This window comes from Loxodonta africana, chromosome 2 (genome assembly GCF_030014295.1).
Source record: "Loxodonta africana isolate mLoxAfr1 chromosome 2, mLoxAfr1.hap2, whole genome shotgun sequence".
Classification (NCBI taxonomy): Eukaryota; Metazoa; Chordata; class Mammalia; order Proboscidea; family Elephantidae; genus Loxodonta; species Loxodonta africana.
In genome coordinates, this window is record NC_087343.1 from 28,641,272 (window position 1) to 28,657,085 (window position 15,814).

A 15,814-nucleotide genomic window follows, 5' to 3' on the forward strand; every position below is an offset into this window, starting at 1 on the left:
GTCCTGATATCAACTCAAATAGGGAAATCACAAAAACAAACAAATTAAGATTAATTAAAAAAAAAAATACACATAACAGGGAATCATGGAAGTCAATAGGTAAAAGATCACATAATAAAAAAGAGGGGCTAAATACAGGAGGCATTGAGCTGCCATATGGAGAGTGATACAAGGCGATATAGAACAATACAAGTTAGGTTTTTACTTAGAAAAATAGAGGTAAATAATAAGGTAACCACAAAAAGGTATAACAACTCTATAACTCAAGATAATAGCCAAGAAAAACGTAACGACTCAACTAACATGAAGTCAAACACTATGAAAATGAGGATCTCACAATTTACTAAGAAAAACGCCTCAGCACAAAAAAGTAGGTGGAAAAATGAAATTGTCAACAACACACATAAAAAGGCATCAAAATGACAGCACTAAAAACTTATTTATCTATAATTACCCTGAATGTAAATGGACTAAATGCACCAATAAAGAGACAGAGAGTCACAGACTGGATAAAGAAACACGATCCATCTATATGCTGCCTACAAGAGACACACCTTAGACTTACAGACACAAACAAACTAAAACTCAAAGGATGGAAAAAAGTATATCAAGCAAACAATAAGCAAAAAAGAAGAGGAGTAGCAATATTAATTTCTGGCAAAATAGACTTTAGACTTAAATCCACCACAAAGGATAAAGAAGGACACTATATAATGATAAAAGGGACAATTGATCAGGAAGACATAACCATATTAAATATTTATGCACCCAATGACAGGGCTGCAAGATACATAAATCAAATTTTAACAGAATTGAAAAGTGAGATAGATACCTCCACAATTATAGTAGGAGACTTCAACACACCACTTTCGGAGAAGGACAGGACATCCAGTAAGAAGCTCAATAGAGACACGGAAGATCTAATTACAACAATCAACCAACTTGACCTCATTGACTTCTACAGAACTCTCCACCCAACTGCTGCAAAATATACTTTTTTTTCTAGCGCACATGGAACATTCTCTAGAATAGACCACATATTAGGTCATAAAACAAACCTTTGCAGAGTCCAAAACATCGAAATATTACAAAGCATCTTCTCAGACCACAAGGCAATAAAACTAGAAATCAATAACAGAAAAACTAGGGAAATGAAATCAAATACTTGGAAAATGAACAATACCCTCCTGACAAAAGACTGGGTTATAGAAGACATCAAGGAGGGAATAAGGAAATTCTTAGAAAGCAACAAGAATGAAAATACTTCCTATCAAAACCTCTGGGACACAGCAAAAGCAGTGCCCAGAGGCCAATTTATATCGATAAATGCACACATACAAAAAGAAGAAAGAGCCAAAATCAGAGAACTGTCCCTACAACTTGAACAAATAGAAAGTGAGCAACAAAAGAATCCATCAGGCACCAGAAGAAAACAAATAATAAAAATTAGAGCTGAACTAAATGAATTAGAAAACAGAAAAACAATTGAAAGAATTAACAAAGCCAAAAGCTGGTTCTTTGAAAAAATTAACAAAATTGATAAACCATTGGCGAGACTGACTAAAGAAATACAGGAAAGGAAACAAATAACCCGAATAAGAAACGAGAAGGACCACATCACAACGGAACCAAATGAAATTAAAAGAATCATTTCAGATTATTATGAAAAATTGTACTCTAACAAATTTGAAAACCTAGAAGAAATGGGTGAATTCCTTGAAAAACACTACCTACCTAAACTAACACATTCAGAAGTAGAACAACTAAATAGACCCATAACAAAAAAAGAGATTGAAACGGTAATCAAAAAACTCCAAACAAAAAAAAGCCCTGGCCCGGACGGCTTCACTGCAGAGTTCTACCAAACTTTCAGAGCAGAGTTAACACCACTACTTCTGAAGGTATTCCATAGCATAGAAAATGACGGAATACTACCCAACTCATTCTATGAAGCCACCATCTCCCTGATACCAAAATCAGGTAAAGACATTACAAAAAAAGAAAATTATAGACCTATATCCCTCATGCACATTGATGCAAAAATCCTCAACAAAATTCTAGCCAATAGAATCCAACACCACATCAAAAAAATAATTCACCCTGATCAAGTGGGATTTATGCCAGGTATGCAAGGCTGGTTTAATATCAGAAAAACCATTAATGTAATCCATCACATAAGTAAAATAAAAGACAAAAACCACATGATCTTATCAATTGATGCAGAAAAGGCATTTGACAAAGTCCAACACCCATTTCTGATAAAAACTCTTACCAAAATAGGAATTGAAGGAAAATTCCTCAACATAATAAAGGGCATCTATGCAAAGCCAAAAAAAAAAAAAAATGCAAAGCCAACAGCCAATATCACTCTAAATGGAGAGAACCTGAAAGCATTTCCCTTGAGAACGGGAACCAGATAAGGATGCCCTTTATCACCGCTCTTATTCAACATCGTGCTGGAAGTCCTAGCCAGGGCAATTAGGCTAGACAAAGAAATAAAAGGTATCCGGATTGGCAAGGAAGAAGTAAAGTTATCACTATTTGCAGATGACATGATTATATACACAGAAAACCCTAAGGAATCCTCCAGAAAACTACTGAAACTAATAGAGGAGTTTGGCAGACTCTCAGGTTATAAAATAAACATACAAAAATCACTTGGATTCCTTTACAGCAACAAAAAAAACACCGAAGAGGAAATAACCAAATCAATACCATTCACAGTAGCCCCCAAGAAGATAAGATACTTAGGAATAAATCTTACCAAGGATGTAAAAGACCTATACAAAGAAAACTACAAAGCTCTACTACAAGAAATTCAAAAGGACGTACTTAAGTGGAAAAACATACCTTGCTCGTGGATAGGAAGACTTAACATAGTAAAAATGTCTATTCTACCAAAAGCCATCTATACATTTAACGCACTTCCGATCCAAATTCCAATGTCATATTTTAAGGGGATAGAGAAACAAATCACCAATTTCATATGGAAGGGAAAGAAACCCTGGATAAGCAAAGCACTACTGAAAAAGAAGAAGAAAGTGGGAGGCCTCACTTTACCTAATTTCAGAACCTATTATACAGCCACAGTAGTCAAAACAGCCTGGTACTGGTACAACAACAGGCACATAGACCAATGGAACAGAACTGAGAACCCAGACATAGATCCATCCACGTATGAGCAGCTGATATTTGACAAAGGACCAGTGTCAATTAATTGGGGAAAAGACAGCCTTTTTAACAAATGGTGCTGGCATAACTGGATATCCATTTGCAAAAAAATGAAACAGGACCCATACCTTACACCATGCACAAAAACTAACTCCAAGTGGATCAAAGACCTAAACATAAAGACTAAAATGATAAAGATCATGGAAGAAAAAATTGGGACAACCCTAGGAGCCCTAATACAAGGCATAAACAGAATACAAAACATTACCAAAAATGATGAAGAGAAACCCGATAACTGGGAGCTCCTAAAAATCAAACACCTATGCTCATCTAAAGACTTCACCAAAAGAGTAAAAAGACCACCTACAGACTGGGAAAGAATTTGCAGCTATGACATCTCCGACCAGCGCCTGATCTCTAAAATCTACATGATTCTGTCAAAACTCAACCACAAAAAGACACACAACCCAATCAAAAAGTGGGCAAAGGATATGAACACACATTTCACTAAAGAAGATATTCAGGCAGCCAACAGATACATGAGAAAATGCTCTCGATCATTAGCCATTAGAGAAATGCAAATTAAAACTACGATGAGATTCCATCTCACACCAGCAAGGCTGGCATTAATCCAAAAAACACAAAATAATAAATGTTGGAGAGGCTGCGGAGAGATTGGAACTCTTGTACACTGCTGGTGGGAATGTAAAATGGTACAACCACTTTGGAAATCTATCTGGCGTTATCTTAAACAGTTAGAAATAGAACTACCATACAACCCAGAAATCCCACTCCTCGGAATATACCCTAGAGATACAAGAGCCTTCATACAAACAGATATATGCACACCCATGTTTATTGCAGCTCTGTTTACAATAGCAAAAAGCTGGAAGCAACCAAGGTGTCCATCAACGGATGAATGGTTAAATAAATTGTGGTATATTCACACAATGGAATACTACGCATCGATAAAGAACAGTGACGAATCTGTGAAACATTTCATAACATGGAGGAACCTGGAAGGCATTATGCTGAGCGAGATTAGTCAGAGGCAAAAGGACAAATATTGTATAAGACCACTATTATAAGATCTTGAGAAATAGTAAACCTGAGAAGAACACATACTTTTGTGGTTACGAGCGGGGGAGGGAGAGAAGGTGGGAGAGGGTTTTTTATTGATTAATCAGTAGATAAGAACTGCTTTAGGTGAAGGGAAAGACAACACTCAATACATGGATGGTCAGCTCAATTGGACTGGACCAAAAGGAAAGAAGTTTCCGGGATAAAATGAATGCTTCAAAGGTCAGCAGAGCCAGGGTGGGGGTCTGGGGAACATGGTTTGCAGGGACTTCTAAGTCAATTGGCAAAATAATTCTATTATGAAATCATTCTGCATCCCACTTTGAAATGTGGCGTCTGGGGTCTTAAATGCTAACAAGCGGCCATCTAAGAAGCATCAGTTGGTCTCAACCCACCTGGAGCAAAGGAAAATGAAGAACACCAAGGCCACACGACAACTAAGAGCCCAAGAGACAGAAAGGGCCACGTGAACCAGAGACCTACATCATCCTGAGACCAGAAGAACTAGTTGGTGCTTGGCCACAATCGATGACTGCCCTGACAGGGAGCACAGCAGAGGACCCCTGAGGGAGCAGGAGATCAGTGGGATACAGACCCCAAATTCTCATAAAAAGACCAAACTTAATGGTCTGACTGAGACTAGAGGAATCCCGGCGGCCATGCTCCCCAGACCTTCTGTTGGCACAGGACAGGAACCATCCCCGAAGACAACTCATCAGACATGAAAGGGACTGGTCAGCGGGTGGGAGAGAGATGCTTATGAAGAGTGAGCTAATTATATCAGGTGGACACTTGAGATTGTGTTGGCAACTCTTGTCTGGAGGGGAGATGGGAGGATAGAGAGAGAGGGAAGCCGGCAAAATTGTCAAGAAAGGAGAGACTGAAAGGGCTGACTCAAGAGGGGGAGAGCAAGTGGGAGTAGGGAGTGAGATGTATGTAAACTTATATGTGACAGACTGATTGGATTTGTAAACGTTCACTTGAAGCTTAATAAAAGTTAAAAAAAAAAAAAGACATAAGGAAAATATGAGCCCAGGAGACAAGAGGGATCACATAATCTAGAGACTCCATCAGCCTAAGACCAGGGGAACTAGATGGTGCCCGGCTACCACCACTGGCTGCCCTGACAAGGAACACAACAGAGAGTCCCTGATGGAGCAGGAAAAAAGTGGGGTCCAGAACCCAAATTCTATTAAAAAGGCCAGACTTGCTAGTCTGACTGAGACTGGAGGGACGCCAGAAGACATGGGCCCTGGACTCTCTGTTAACCCAGAACTAAAACCATTCCCGAAGTGAACTCTTCAGACAAAGATTAGACTGGACTATAAGACATAAAATGATACTGGCGAAGACTGGGTTTCTTGGCTCAAGTAGACATGAGACTAAATGGCAGCTCCTGTCCAGAGGTGAGATGAGAAGGCAGAAGGGGACAGGAGCTGGTTAAATGGACACAGGGAATATAGGGTGGAAAGGAAGAGAATGCTGTCACATTGTAGGGTAATATAACAATGCGTGTATAAGTTTTTGCATGAGAAACTGACTTGAATTGCAGATTTTCACTTAAAGCACAATAAAAAAAAAAGAAAAAAATACAATGTCCCAAAATAAAAATATATTTGCAACTATTATTAAAAACTTAAATTCTAGTTCATTATAATAGACCAAAATAATACATTCTGGAAAACAACATGGCCACATCTTTGCTTGTTTTTATAAGGAATTATACAAGTTTTTTAGAAAAAATGTCAATTAAAATGTTTCATTTTAATCAAAGATTATACCATTATCGAGTTCAAAGTCAGGGGTTAAGTGATGTGCTTTCATTAAATGTTATAAAGGAAATAAGCCAAACTTATACTAACTATATGAACAAAATAGAATCACATGTCGAAGAATCTACATCATATTGCAACATACTTTTATAAACTAAAGACCTCTTTATTGCAAATTAAAACACTTACCCCCTTTAAAAGATAGGTTTCTTCTCTGAAACGACTCGGCTTTTTAGAGTCCAATTTCATATTCAGAACTTACCTCTCAATTCAATCTTCCTTTCCATCTGCAGCCATGCACTCAAAACAGTGACATTCTTCTTTTGGTAAATGTACCACAAAGACTTGTAATAGAATCAGAAATTGGCAACCAGAAGATAAAACCATTTCCCTTGGTTTTCTATATACCATCACCATTGCTGTCAAGTTAATTCCCACTCATGGTGTGTCAGAGTGGAAGTATGCTCCACAGAATTTTCAGGGGCTGATTCTTCAGAAGTAGATTGCTAGGCCTTTCTTCGGAGGCAACTCTGTGTTGGACTTGAACCGCCAACCTTTCTATTAGTGACTCTGTGTGTTAACCCTTTGAACCACCTAGAGACGACTATTCTACTGAAGCCAAACTCATTTTGATGGCTTCCCAATAAAATAGACTGCCCCAATTAGGAAAAAATAAAATATTGATGGTGCCCATTATTCGTTTTGAGCATATGGACAACAAATGCAGATGAATCATTTATTTTTTACCTCCTTAGCAGTTAGGCAATTGTTTCGTATTTTTACTGGGTCACCATGAGTCAGAATCCACTGGAGGGCAACTGACAACAACAATAACAACATTCTAAAATAAGCTTAAGGCAACATGAGGTTATCATATGATAATGTGGTGTGGGGTGGATAATATATTTTAATATTGCTAAATTTAGAAAACAGGTCATTTAGTTTTAATATGTATTAGCTTTATCAGTTTTTTTTTTTTTTTTTATCAGTAGGAGGTCTTAGAGTTTCTTTCAAATGAAATAACAATCCCTTTGTTTGGTAAAATAGCACCTCTTTGTTGTTACTTATATTAGGGAAGTAGATAAATGTTGTTCTGTGGAAAATATGTAATTAGTAGATCTAGTTTTGAAAATGTTGAATTTTATTTGAACCATGTGGCACTTGAAAACATTGATGGTTAAAGAAATCCTTCTATCCTTGTGTTCAGGAAATGAGTTTACCACAAATAAACACCCTTCCTATATGACTTAGATAAAACTATGAATGCTCACTTGTTTCCCTATGACAAGGCTACCCACATCCTCAGATTCCCATTCTTTGCCTCATAAATGAGAAACTGAATTGCTTGTCCCCACTGACCACTCAGAAACAAAATACTTGTTAACTAAACTTTGGTTGTTTCTCCTTTCCCCAAGTCCTTGAAATTTGCCCCACCCACAGCCTGAACCAACATCTTGTTGTATGCCATCTAATTGATTCTGACTCATAGCAACCCTGTCTAGCACAGAATAGAACTGCCCCACAGAGTTTTCTAAGCTGAAATCTTTACAGGAGCAGTTTGCCAGGTCTTTTCTCCTGCAGACCGACTGGCAAGTTCAAACCACCAGCCTTTCAGTTAACATCTGAGCATGTCTGCTATTAAAGTCTGTATTTTTTTTTTTTTTTTTTGACAGATAAGGTCCTCAGATGGGTTAATACAAAGAGTACCTCAAGGAGTCTCCTGTGAGATTACAAAATGAAATGCTGTTGTTTCCCATGGAAATGAAAAGTTATTAAAATATGTTTTATTGGCTGAGGGAGTGGGGCAATAGAAGAAAAGAAAACAACCATCCCTCTTCTCTCCCTCACTTCTCTCCTTTCCAACGGTCCCCTGATTCTGAGATGGAAAAACAGGGAGTCAAGTAGCCCAGGTCAGACACAAGATGGGGCTCTTAGCACTACATCACTTATAAATTAATTCTTACCAAAGGGGAAGGTCTTCTACCCTTAGACCAGGAAATTGGCAAGAACAGGAATGAAAAGGAGGGCTGGGCAATTAGTTTTATTTCTGTCTTTTCATTTTTTCCACATACCAAATAAGTGGAATTCTTTTCTATGTTGTTGTTCTCCAAGAAGTCAGCAGTTCAAATCTGCCAGGCACTCCTTGGAAACTCTATGGGGCAGTTCTACTCTGTTCTATGAGGTCGTTATGAGTCGGAATCGACTCGACGGCAGTGGGTTTGGTTTTTATTTTTTGGTTGTTGTCCTAAGTGCTATTCTTAAACAGTATTTAATTCAGAAGAGTATTGGGTGGAATGAAATCCTCTATAAATAACTAAAGCACGCCCAGAAGTCCTTCTAACTTGCTCTTACTCCCTTAGGATGAGAGGAAGCAGACTTAACAAATGAATTTCAATGAAAGCTCAGTAAAGGAGGACTTTATCAAATAACCATGTTTTTTATGTTGCCCTCTAGGATGTCATGATCTAGAATTCTGTTACTGATTATATGAGAGCAAAGGCATCTTTCAACTTACGAGGCAAAAGGACATCTAACAAAATAGAATTATTAAAAATATAACTAGGAAGAAGTCTTGGTGGTGCCATGGTTAAATGCTTGGCTGCTAATCAAAAAATCAGTGGTTCAATCCCCCCAGCAGGGCGAAGATGTGGCAGTCTGCTTCAGTAAAGATTACCACCTTGGGAACCCTATGAAGCAGTTCTACTCTGCCCCATAGGGTTGTTAGGAGCTGGAATTGACTCCAAGGGTTTGGTTTTGGGTTTTCAGCATAGAAAGCTATTGTTCGCGCAGTCAATTAGGCGAAAATTATTGGTCATGTTTTTCCCTATGAACTTGTCAAAATAGGCTACTGCAATTTTATTAAAATGATCTTTTATTTGACTTTTTCCTTCAATATGCCAAGTATTTTGTAAAAGTTCCAAAATTACGGAGAACTTTCTAAGCCGGGTATAGTAAAAAAAAAAAAAAAAAAAAAGCATAAGGAATACAAACACAATCCCTTGTCCTGTATAGTTTGAATACATTTGTAAACCAGTATTTCTAATGATTCAAATGTTCTGAAAAGGTATCTCTTGAAAATGAAATAGAACAACCATAGAGGGAACAATGTATGCTGAAATAGCAAAGTGGGTAATTTATCTCTTAGAGAAAAGGTTTCAACTTATACCATGCTGAGCCTGTCAAAGAGACGGCTATTTGGAAGGGTATTTTTAGGGCAAGTGCTGTTTCATTAAGAAGTATGTTTGAAACAGCTGTCATTTAAATAAGCCAAATTAAACATTTCCATAGCATTTTCAAGTTAAAAAAAAAAAGAATCCAATTGAAGCAATTTTACCATTTCAAACAATAGACAGGTTATTGAATTCCTTTTAGAATCTTTAGAAGGATAAATTTGAGTTATTCCACAACGTAATTTGCATAAAAGTGTAACAATGACATTGATGTTTATAAAGAGCATCAAATGATGTCAAAATACAGTACGGTTTTTCGATGGCTCCTCTTTCTTTAATAAAACACAATTGATTCCCAATTATTATTTATAACACGAAGCTTCCTTCTGTGAAGATAGCACTCAAACCAATTAAGAGCATTTCTTTCAGCCATATTCATGCACGCTTTTCAAACAACAAAATGAGGTCACTGAAGAAAACACTTAGGGAGTTATAAACAAGGCGATATAGGAAGAATGTTTGAAAGGACAATAGCTATGCATTAAGTACTTGCTGTGTAGCTGCAACGGTGAAATGCAATGCTTAAATCCAAGCAGTGGATCTTGTTGTCTTGGTTTTGAGATCATATTTGCACACACTGGAGTACTGATTAAACCTTTTGCTGGTCCTGTGAATTTGTCTCTGTTTCCCCCAACTTTCATTCCTCATCTCCTAGCGGTTACCAATATTTAACTAATGATACAACAGATTTTTGTTGGTTTGTTTTTGTGCTCGAAAGTTTAAAAAGTTAAAAGCATGCCTTCTTATACCTTAACTTTTGAGGCAACAATAAAACATTAACTAGGGCATTGGGATTCTACAAAGGAAATATGAAAGCAAACCTGTTATACTGTTATTATAAACATTTTAAGCTCCTAAAAACATAGCTCACTTTTTTTTTTTAATTATATTCCTGGACTATATATGAAGGCTTCTCTCTGTTTATTCATTTCTTTCGATATTGGGGAGAGAAGATATTTAACATGCAAGTTAAAATCTTCTTACCCTTTCCACCTTACAAGTGCTCACCTGTCCTGGTCTGGCATTTTCACATACGAAAGTGTCATAGAACACAGCAAATTGTGGGGCATTGTCATTAACATCCAAAATTCTCACAAAAACAGCCACCCGTGTCATCTCTTTGGGATTGTCTAGAAAAGGGAAAGAAAATATTGTTTAGGAAAAATCATTTGTTCACCCGATTTAATTTGTATAGGCATCTTGTGGATATTAAGTGCTCACATACAAATAAGCATGTTGTTCATTCTACCAACATAATGAGCAAATGCAATAAAGAAAATTACTATAGCACCTAATTAAGTAGTCATGAATTCAATTATTATTGGGCCCATGAGTACTATTATTATTTTGGAAACTCTTTTTGAAAGCACAATCCAGTGTAATTGAGTTCATATTATATTTGTGTCCTCGTGGTTCAAAGTATAAAATAAGAACTAATATTTATTAAATCCTTTTTATAAATCCTTATCTTATTAAGTCCTTATATTTTTTTAGATGAAGAAGTAGAAATTCAAATAAATTAGTAACTTGCTCAAGGTCATTAGCTTCTGAATGGTAGTTGTCCTCTGACTATTTTTATCTCTCTCAAATGTTACTCTCTAATTTCCTCTGAGAAATTCTCATGTATGGCTACTAATTTTTAAAATTGGCAAGAAAATTTACAAAGAAATATAAGGGTTCAAATATATTATTAATATAGCCACTAAAAAAAAAAAAAAAAAAAACCTACCCAAGCCCATAACCTTTGAGTTGATCCTGACTCCTAGCCATCCTATAGGATAGAGTAGAACTGCCCCATAGAGTTTCCAAGGAGTGGCTGGTGGATTCAAACTGTTGACCTTTTCGTTAGCAGCCTGAGCTCTTAACCACTGTACCACCAGGGCTCCAATACAGTCACTACTAGTGTCATTTCAACAATCCAGGCTTGATTTTGCATAACAACTTATTGTTTCCAAATTAGCTCAACAGCAACAATTAGCATATTAAATATGATTTTTGCTACAAATGTTAAAATCAAGAGCATGAAAGTTTTCACAAAAGAAGATGAATTTTAAGAACTGTTTTAATTTTCAAATGAATTAAAAAATATGAATGCCTCATTAGTTGGCTTAACTTTGGATTAAAAAACAAAAAACAAACTCGTTGACATTGAGTCAATGCCTACTCATAGTGACCCTACAGGACAGAGTAGAACTGCCCCATAGAGTTTCCAAGGAGCGCCTGGCAGCCATGGCACTTAACCACTACACCACCAGGGTTTCCAAATTTGAGTAACAACCTCTTATTAATCGTAACTGCATTATCTCAATTATTGAGCTTTCCAGGCACTTCTACTGATATTTAAAAGTGTTTTGTTAAACTCAGGTTATATTCATCAGCCTCCATAATATTAATAGCTCAGTCTTTGGATATAGTCAAAGTTCTTGTGGACTTTGGCAAAGTCAAACTGAAGAGCAATAAAAAAGGAGAAAGCAGATAATTAGCTAAAAACAAAACAAATCAAAGAAATCAAAAAAACACATCAGATGAGCTGAAAGCCAGTAGCAATATTATTAAATGGCTTCTAGCAACGTGAGTTATGGGAAATAAAACTTACTCTTGTGAAGTTTATCTTGTTATTTTTAGTCTAAATATTTTTTCAGATACGGAGGTAAATTTATTGTCGTGTACTAGTCAGGAGTATATCACTAAGTAGAAATAATTTATTTTGCCTTTTTCTCTCCATCTAATTACAATGCTGCTAAAATGATGAAATCAACACTTTTTAAAAGATAATGAGTAAAACTGATTACTCAGTGGGAACATTAACAAGGCTGGAGTAGTTTAAAGGAAGGCAGACAGAATTCTAAATCCATTTGAAGTGTATTTATCTTTCCTACCCCATTCAAGAGAAAAATTTAAAAATATGTCCTCTTCAGCACTCTTCTTAAGTCTTAATCCAGGTCTTCTTAACCCATATGCATTCAGTTCTCAGGTTCTAATTTCATATTTGCTAATATATTGATGCATATTGTTCACTTCTTAATATGTCAGGTGGTAAAGAGTTCAGGTCCTGGAGTTAGACAGAACAGAACTACTTTGAATTCTTGATTCACCACTCATTCATTGTGTGATAACTGGCTGGTTTATTCCTCCTCCCTAATGCCTCAGTTTACTCCATAGTAATATGAATAAAATAGAACTTACAGTCTCATAAAATTATGTAAGTGTAGGTGAGTTAACGCATGACCAGTTCTTATCATAATGTCGGTTTGATAGAAAACACTCAGTATGTATTAGCTATTATTATGAACAGGAGCTCTGGTGGCATAGTAGTTAAGCAGCTTGGCTGCTAGCCAAAGGTTGGTGGTTTGAACCCAGTAGTCACTGTGTGAGAGAAAGATGTGGCAGTCTGCTTCTGAAAGACTTACAGCCTTGGAAACCCTATTGAGGCAGTCCTACTCTGTCCTACAGAGTTGCTATGAGTTGGAATCGACTAGACTAGGGAAACCGGTTTTGTTTTGTTTTTTAAGAACATTATCTTTATTATCACCATCTTATTTCTTTTTCCTTATATTATTTAACAGTTTAAGCTCTTATTCAACACACAAACATTCAAAATGGACACTTATTAACTAGCTTTCCAAAAGTTCATGTAGGTAGAATAAGAGGGGTGCATTTGGAAGAAGTGGAGAGAGAAGGAAAAAAGGAGAAAAGGCTTTGCTTCTAGTTTCCTCCCTCCTTTATCTCTAGATCACTTGGTACTACCCACAGGCATAGTGCTCACTGTAAACGAAGTCTCAACCACTTGAACCTACCTGCGGCTATGGATATAACTGGGAAAGAGATAGCAAACTGCTTCTTCCATTTTTTCTAGAATGTGTTCCTTAACCTTCTTATATAGTTATTAGACTTAAGCAAAATATTTGCTTTCAATTTAAAATTTGAAGTAATAATAACTCTGTTGGTAGAAATTCACTTTCTAAGTGTACCACAGAAGCCATGAGAGACAGAAATTTTTATATCTAAAAAACTGCATTGTCCGCCCCTTCCCTAACACAAGATGGGTATATTCCAGCCTTTTACAAATATCTCAGGGCTCTTCAAATCGAAAGCTAAATCCACAGGGATAAGTGTGTTTTATAAAACATCAAGCCTGGAGTCACTTATTCAAAAAACAGAGCTTACACTAATCTTTTTGCTGGCAGATGGTGCTGTGCAGCTTATGTATAAATAAAAAGTATAAAGCATTAGAAGGAAGCATCCTACTGAGTAGTTGCTGGCATATCTTTATAACTTGAGTCTCCCTCACTGTCAACTAGAGAAACTCTACAGTAACCAGAATGCATCAGGAATAGGGATCTTAGGCGAATGTCCCAAAGCAGAAGTATGCTTACGCATCCACAGGCTTTGCCATACCTAAAAAAAGAGAAAACTTAAATAATTATTTATAAATATCAGGCTTTAGAAAGGTGTAATTTCTCTACCTACGTAGGGTAAGAATTTCCACTAATAAGAAATTAGGTCTAGATAATGGCATCCTTCAGTCATAAACTTTGCTCTACTATCCTTAAAATTGTTTGCAATGATAATTGCTAAATTCTCAGGACTGGGTTTACAGGAGCACCTTAGTGTCTACAACAAATGTGTTATATTACCCAAGTGTATTAAGTCACTGAGCATGACCTTAATTTTAGATTTTTGTTCTCTGCATGGCATTTAAAAATACTTTTTAAAAAAGAAAAAGAGAAGTTATCCTATGGTATAATGCACTAAATAATTACCTGGATTAGTACTTGCCATAAGATGTGATAAATTGCTGGGGAATGTAGAATTAAACTGTTAAAGGCAAGGCCTGGAAACATATTCTTAAGAAGTACATTTATACATTGTTCTGTCCTGCTCAGGGCTTGGTGTACCATAAAACCAATGTTTAAAGTCTAGTAAAAACAATTCCCTACATGCTGTTTTCCTCTCATTCTCATTCCATTCACTACCCAGAACAGCTTAATGGGAGCCTTACTGCTTATAGTCTGGCAGGTAGGTATTTCTGGCTGTTACTCTATGGACTGATTTCATTTAACGGTGAAAAAATACATTGAGTTCTTAAAAAGAAGAAAGTAATTGGCCTAGCTTTTTAAAAAGTCCTAATTACTTGAACTAGCTTTAGAAGTTAAGTTCCTCAAAGTATCTGAAATGGAAAACACGATGCTTAGCTCATTTGGATTAAATAAAGATCTTGAATGAAGCAGACAGCACAAACAATCCTGATCCTGGAATGGCCAAATTGGATCATATTGCCCAGATATGCCCACAGGGCACATCTCACTTTGGTGATATGGAGATAAGCATAGAAATAAAAACTTACTTTAAAAAGAAAACTCGAAAATCTTCAATTAGCCTTAAAAGGCACAGCCATTAACATCTGACCACAGAGAATTTGGTTGATTGAACTGTGTGGTTAATCCGTGTTTCAGATAGCAGAAAACTCCATCTACTACTTCGTCTTGTAGCTTTGGATTCATCGCTGATATGTCAAGTCCATTTTCATCCTTCTGAGATACTTGGTGATTCAGCCCCGATGTTCAGTTTTTCAAATCCTGAAATTGTTACTTTAAATAACTTAACCTTGATATATTTTTGTGGATTCAACTTAGCTTTTCAGATATGGATTTTATGGACTTAGTTTTTCACCATGATTGTTCCTTAGTTAATACTTCTTTTTAAAACAGCTCAAGAGTTTCCCTAATCCATGCACATCATAGTACATGAACCAGAAACCATGAACAGATTTGTACGTGCAAGCAGTGTTGACTCCCTGTGCAGTTGTACCTAGTCTCACACTAAGAAGGGGCCTGCATTGTTTTAATGTCCTGTTGTTATCATCTTAACATTCTTAGTTTTTAACAAGGACTTCATGTTTTCATTCTTCACTGGGCTTCATCACATAGTCAGTTCTCTGTGTTGCAAGATCATTTGTAATTAAGAGATAGACGTTTTGTGTAAACAGAAAAAGTTACAAAATAGAGGCACTCATGTAAGATGTAAGAATGATGGGCAAATATGCATTTCCAGGAAGCAAAAAGTCAGGATGTAAACCATTTGTTCATGGGAAGAATGTGTCAAGATGTAATCAATTTGTTCCCAGGGAAAATGTGTTCATGACTCCTATGATTTATAACAAAACTGGCTGGCTCAGCTTACCTCGGTGGTAACTCACTCCCTCCTAGCCAAGTGGTTGACCTTTAGATTTCAAAAAACTTCAAGCTAAAGTTGAACTTATCTATAATCAATCATTAATGCCCTACCTTTCATTTGTTCTCTGTGTATATAGGCCCTCTCACTGCTTTAACTGTGGAGTGCTTTTTATTTTTACTTAGCATTGCCCAGCTCGAGCTGTATTATTCCTCAAAAAAAATATTTTTCTTTCACTCCTAACAGAGTATGAGATTTTCTTCTTTGACATTTCCAGTGTCAGAAGTGGGATTTTGAAGGTTCATTATCTTTGATGATCTCCAGGGCATCCGGACTGGGGCATCATACCTGCTGAGCTGTTAGGGCTCGCCACTTCTGTAACTGTCA

At 36.5% G+C, this 15,814-nt stretch overlaps 1 protein-coding gene across 4 annotated transcripts in view; it reads right to left on the reverse strand.

Annotated features, from left to right (window-relative positions):
* Positions 1 to 15,814, reverse strand: part of CDH10 (cadherin 10) — a 143,898-nt gene that overhangs the window by 7,994 nt on the left and 120,090 nt on the right. For 3 of the 4 annotated variants that reach the window (XM_064270867.1, XM_064270859.1, XM_003407879.4), the window contains one exon: positions 10,262 to 10,383. In XM_064270867.1, coding sequence (XP_064126937.1) covers positions 10,262 to 10,383 — 122 coding nt within the window. Of the gene's footprint in view, positions 1 to 5,360; positions 5,384 to 10,261; positions 10,384 to 15,814 lie in introns of all 4 variants that reach the window. The other variant, XM_064270845.1, reaches the window with a different exon arrangement.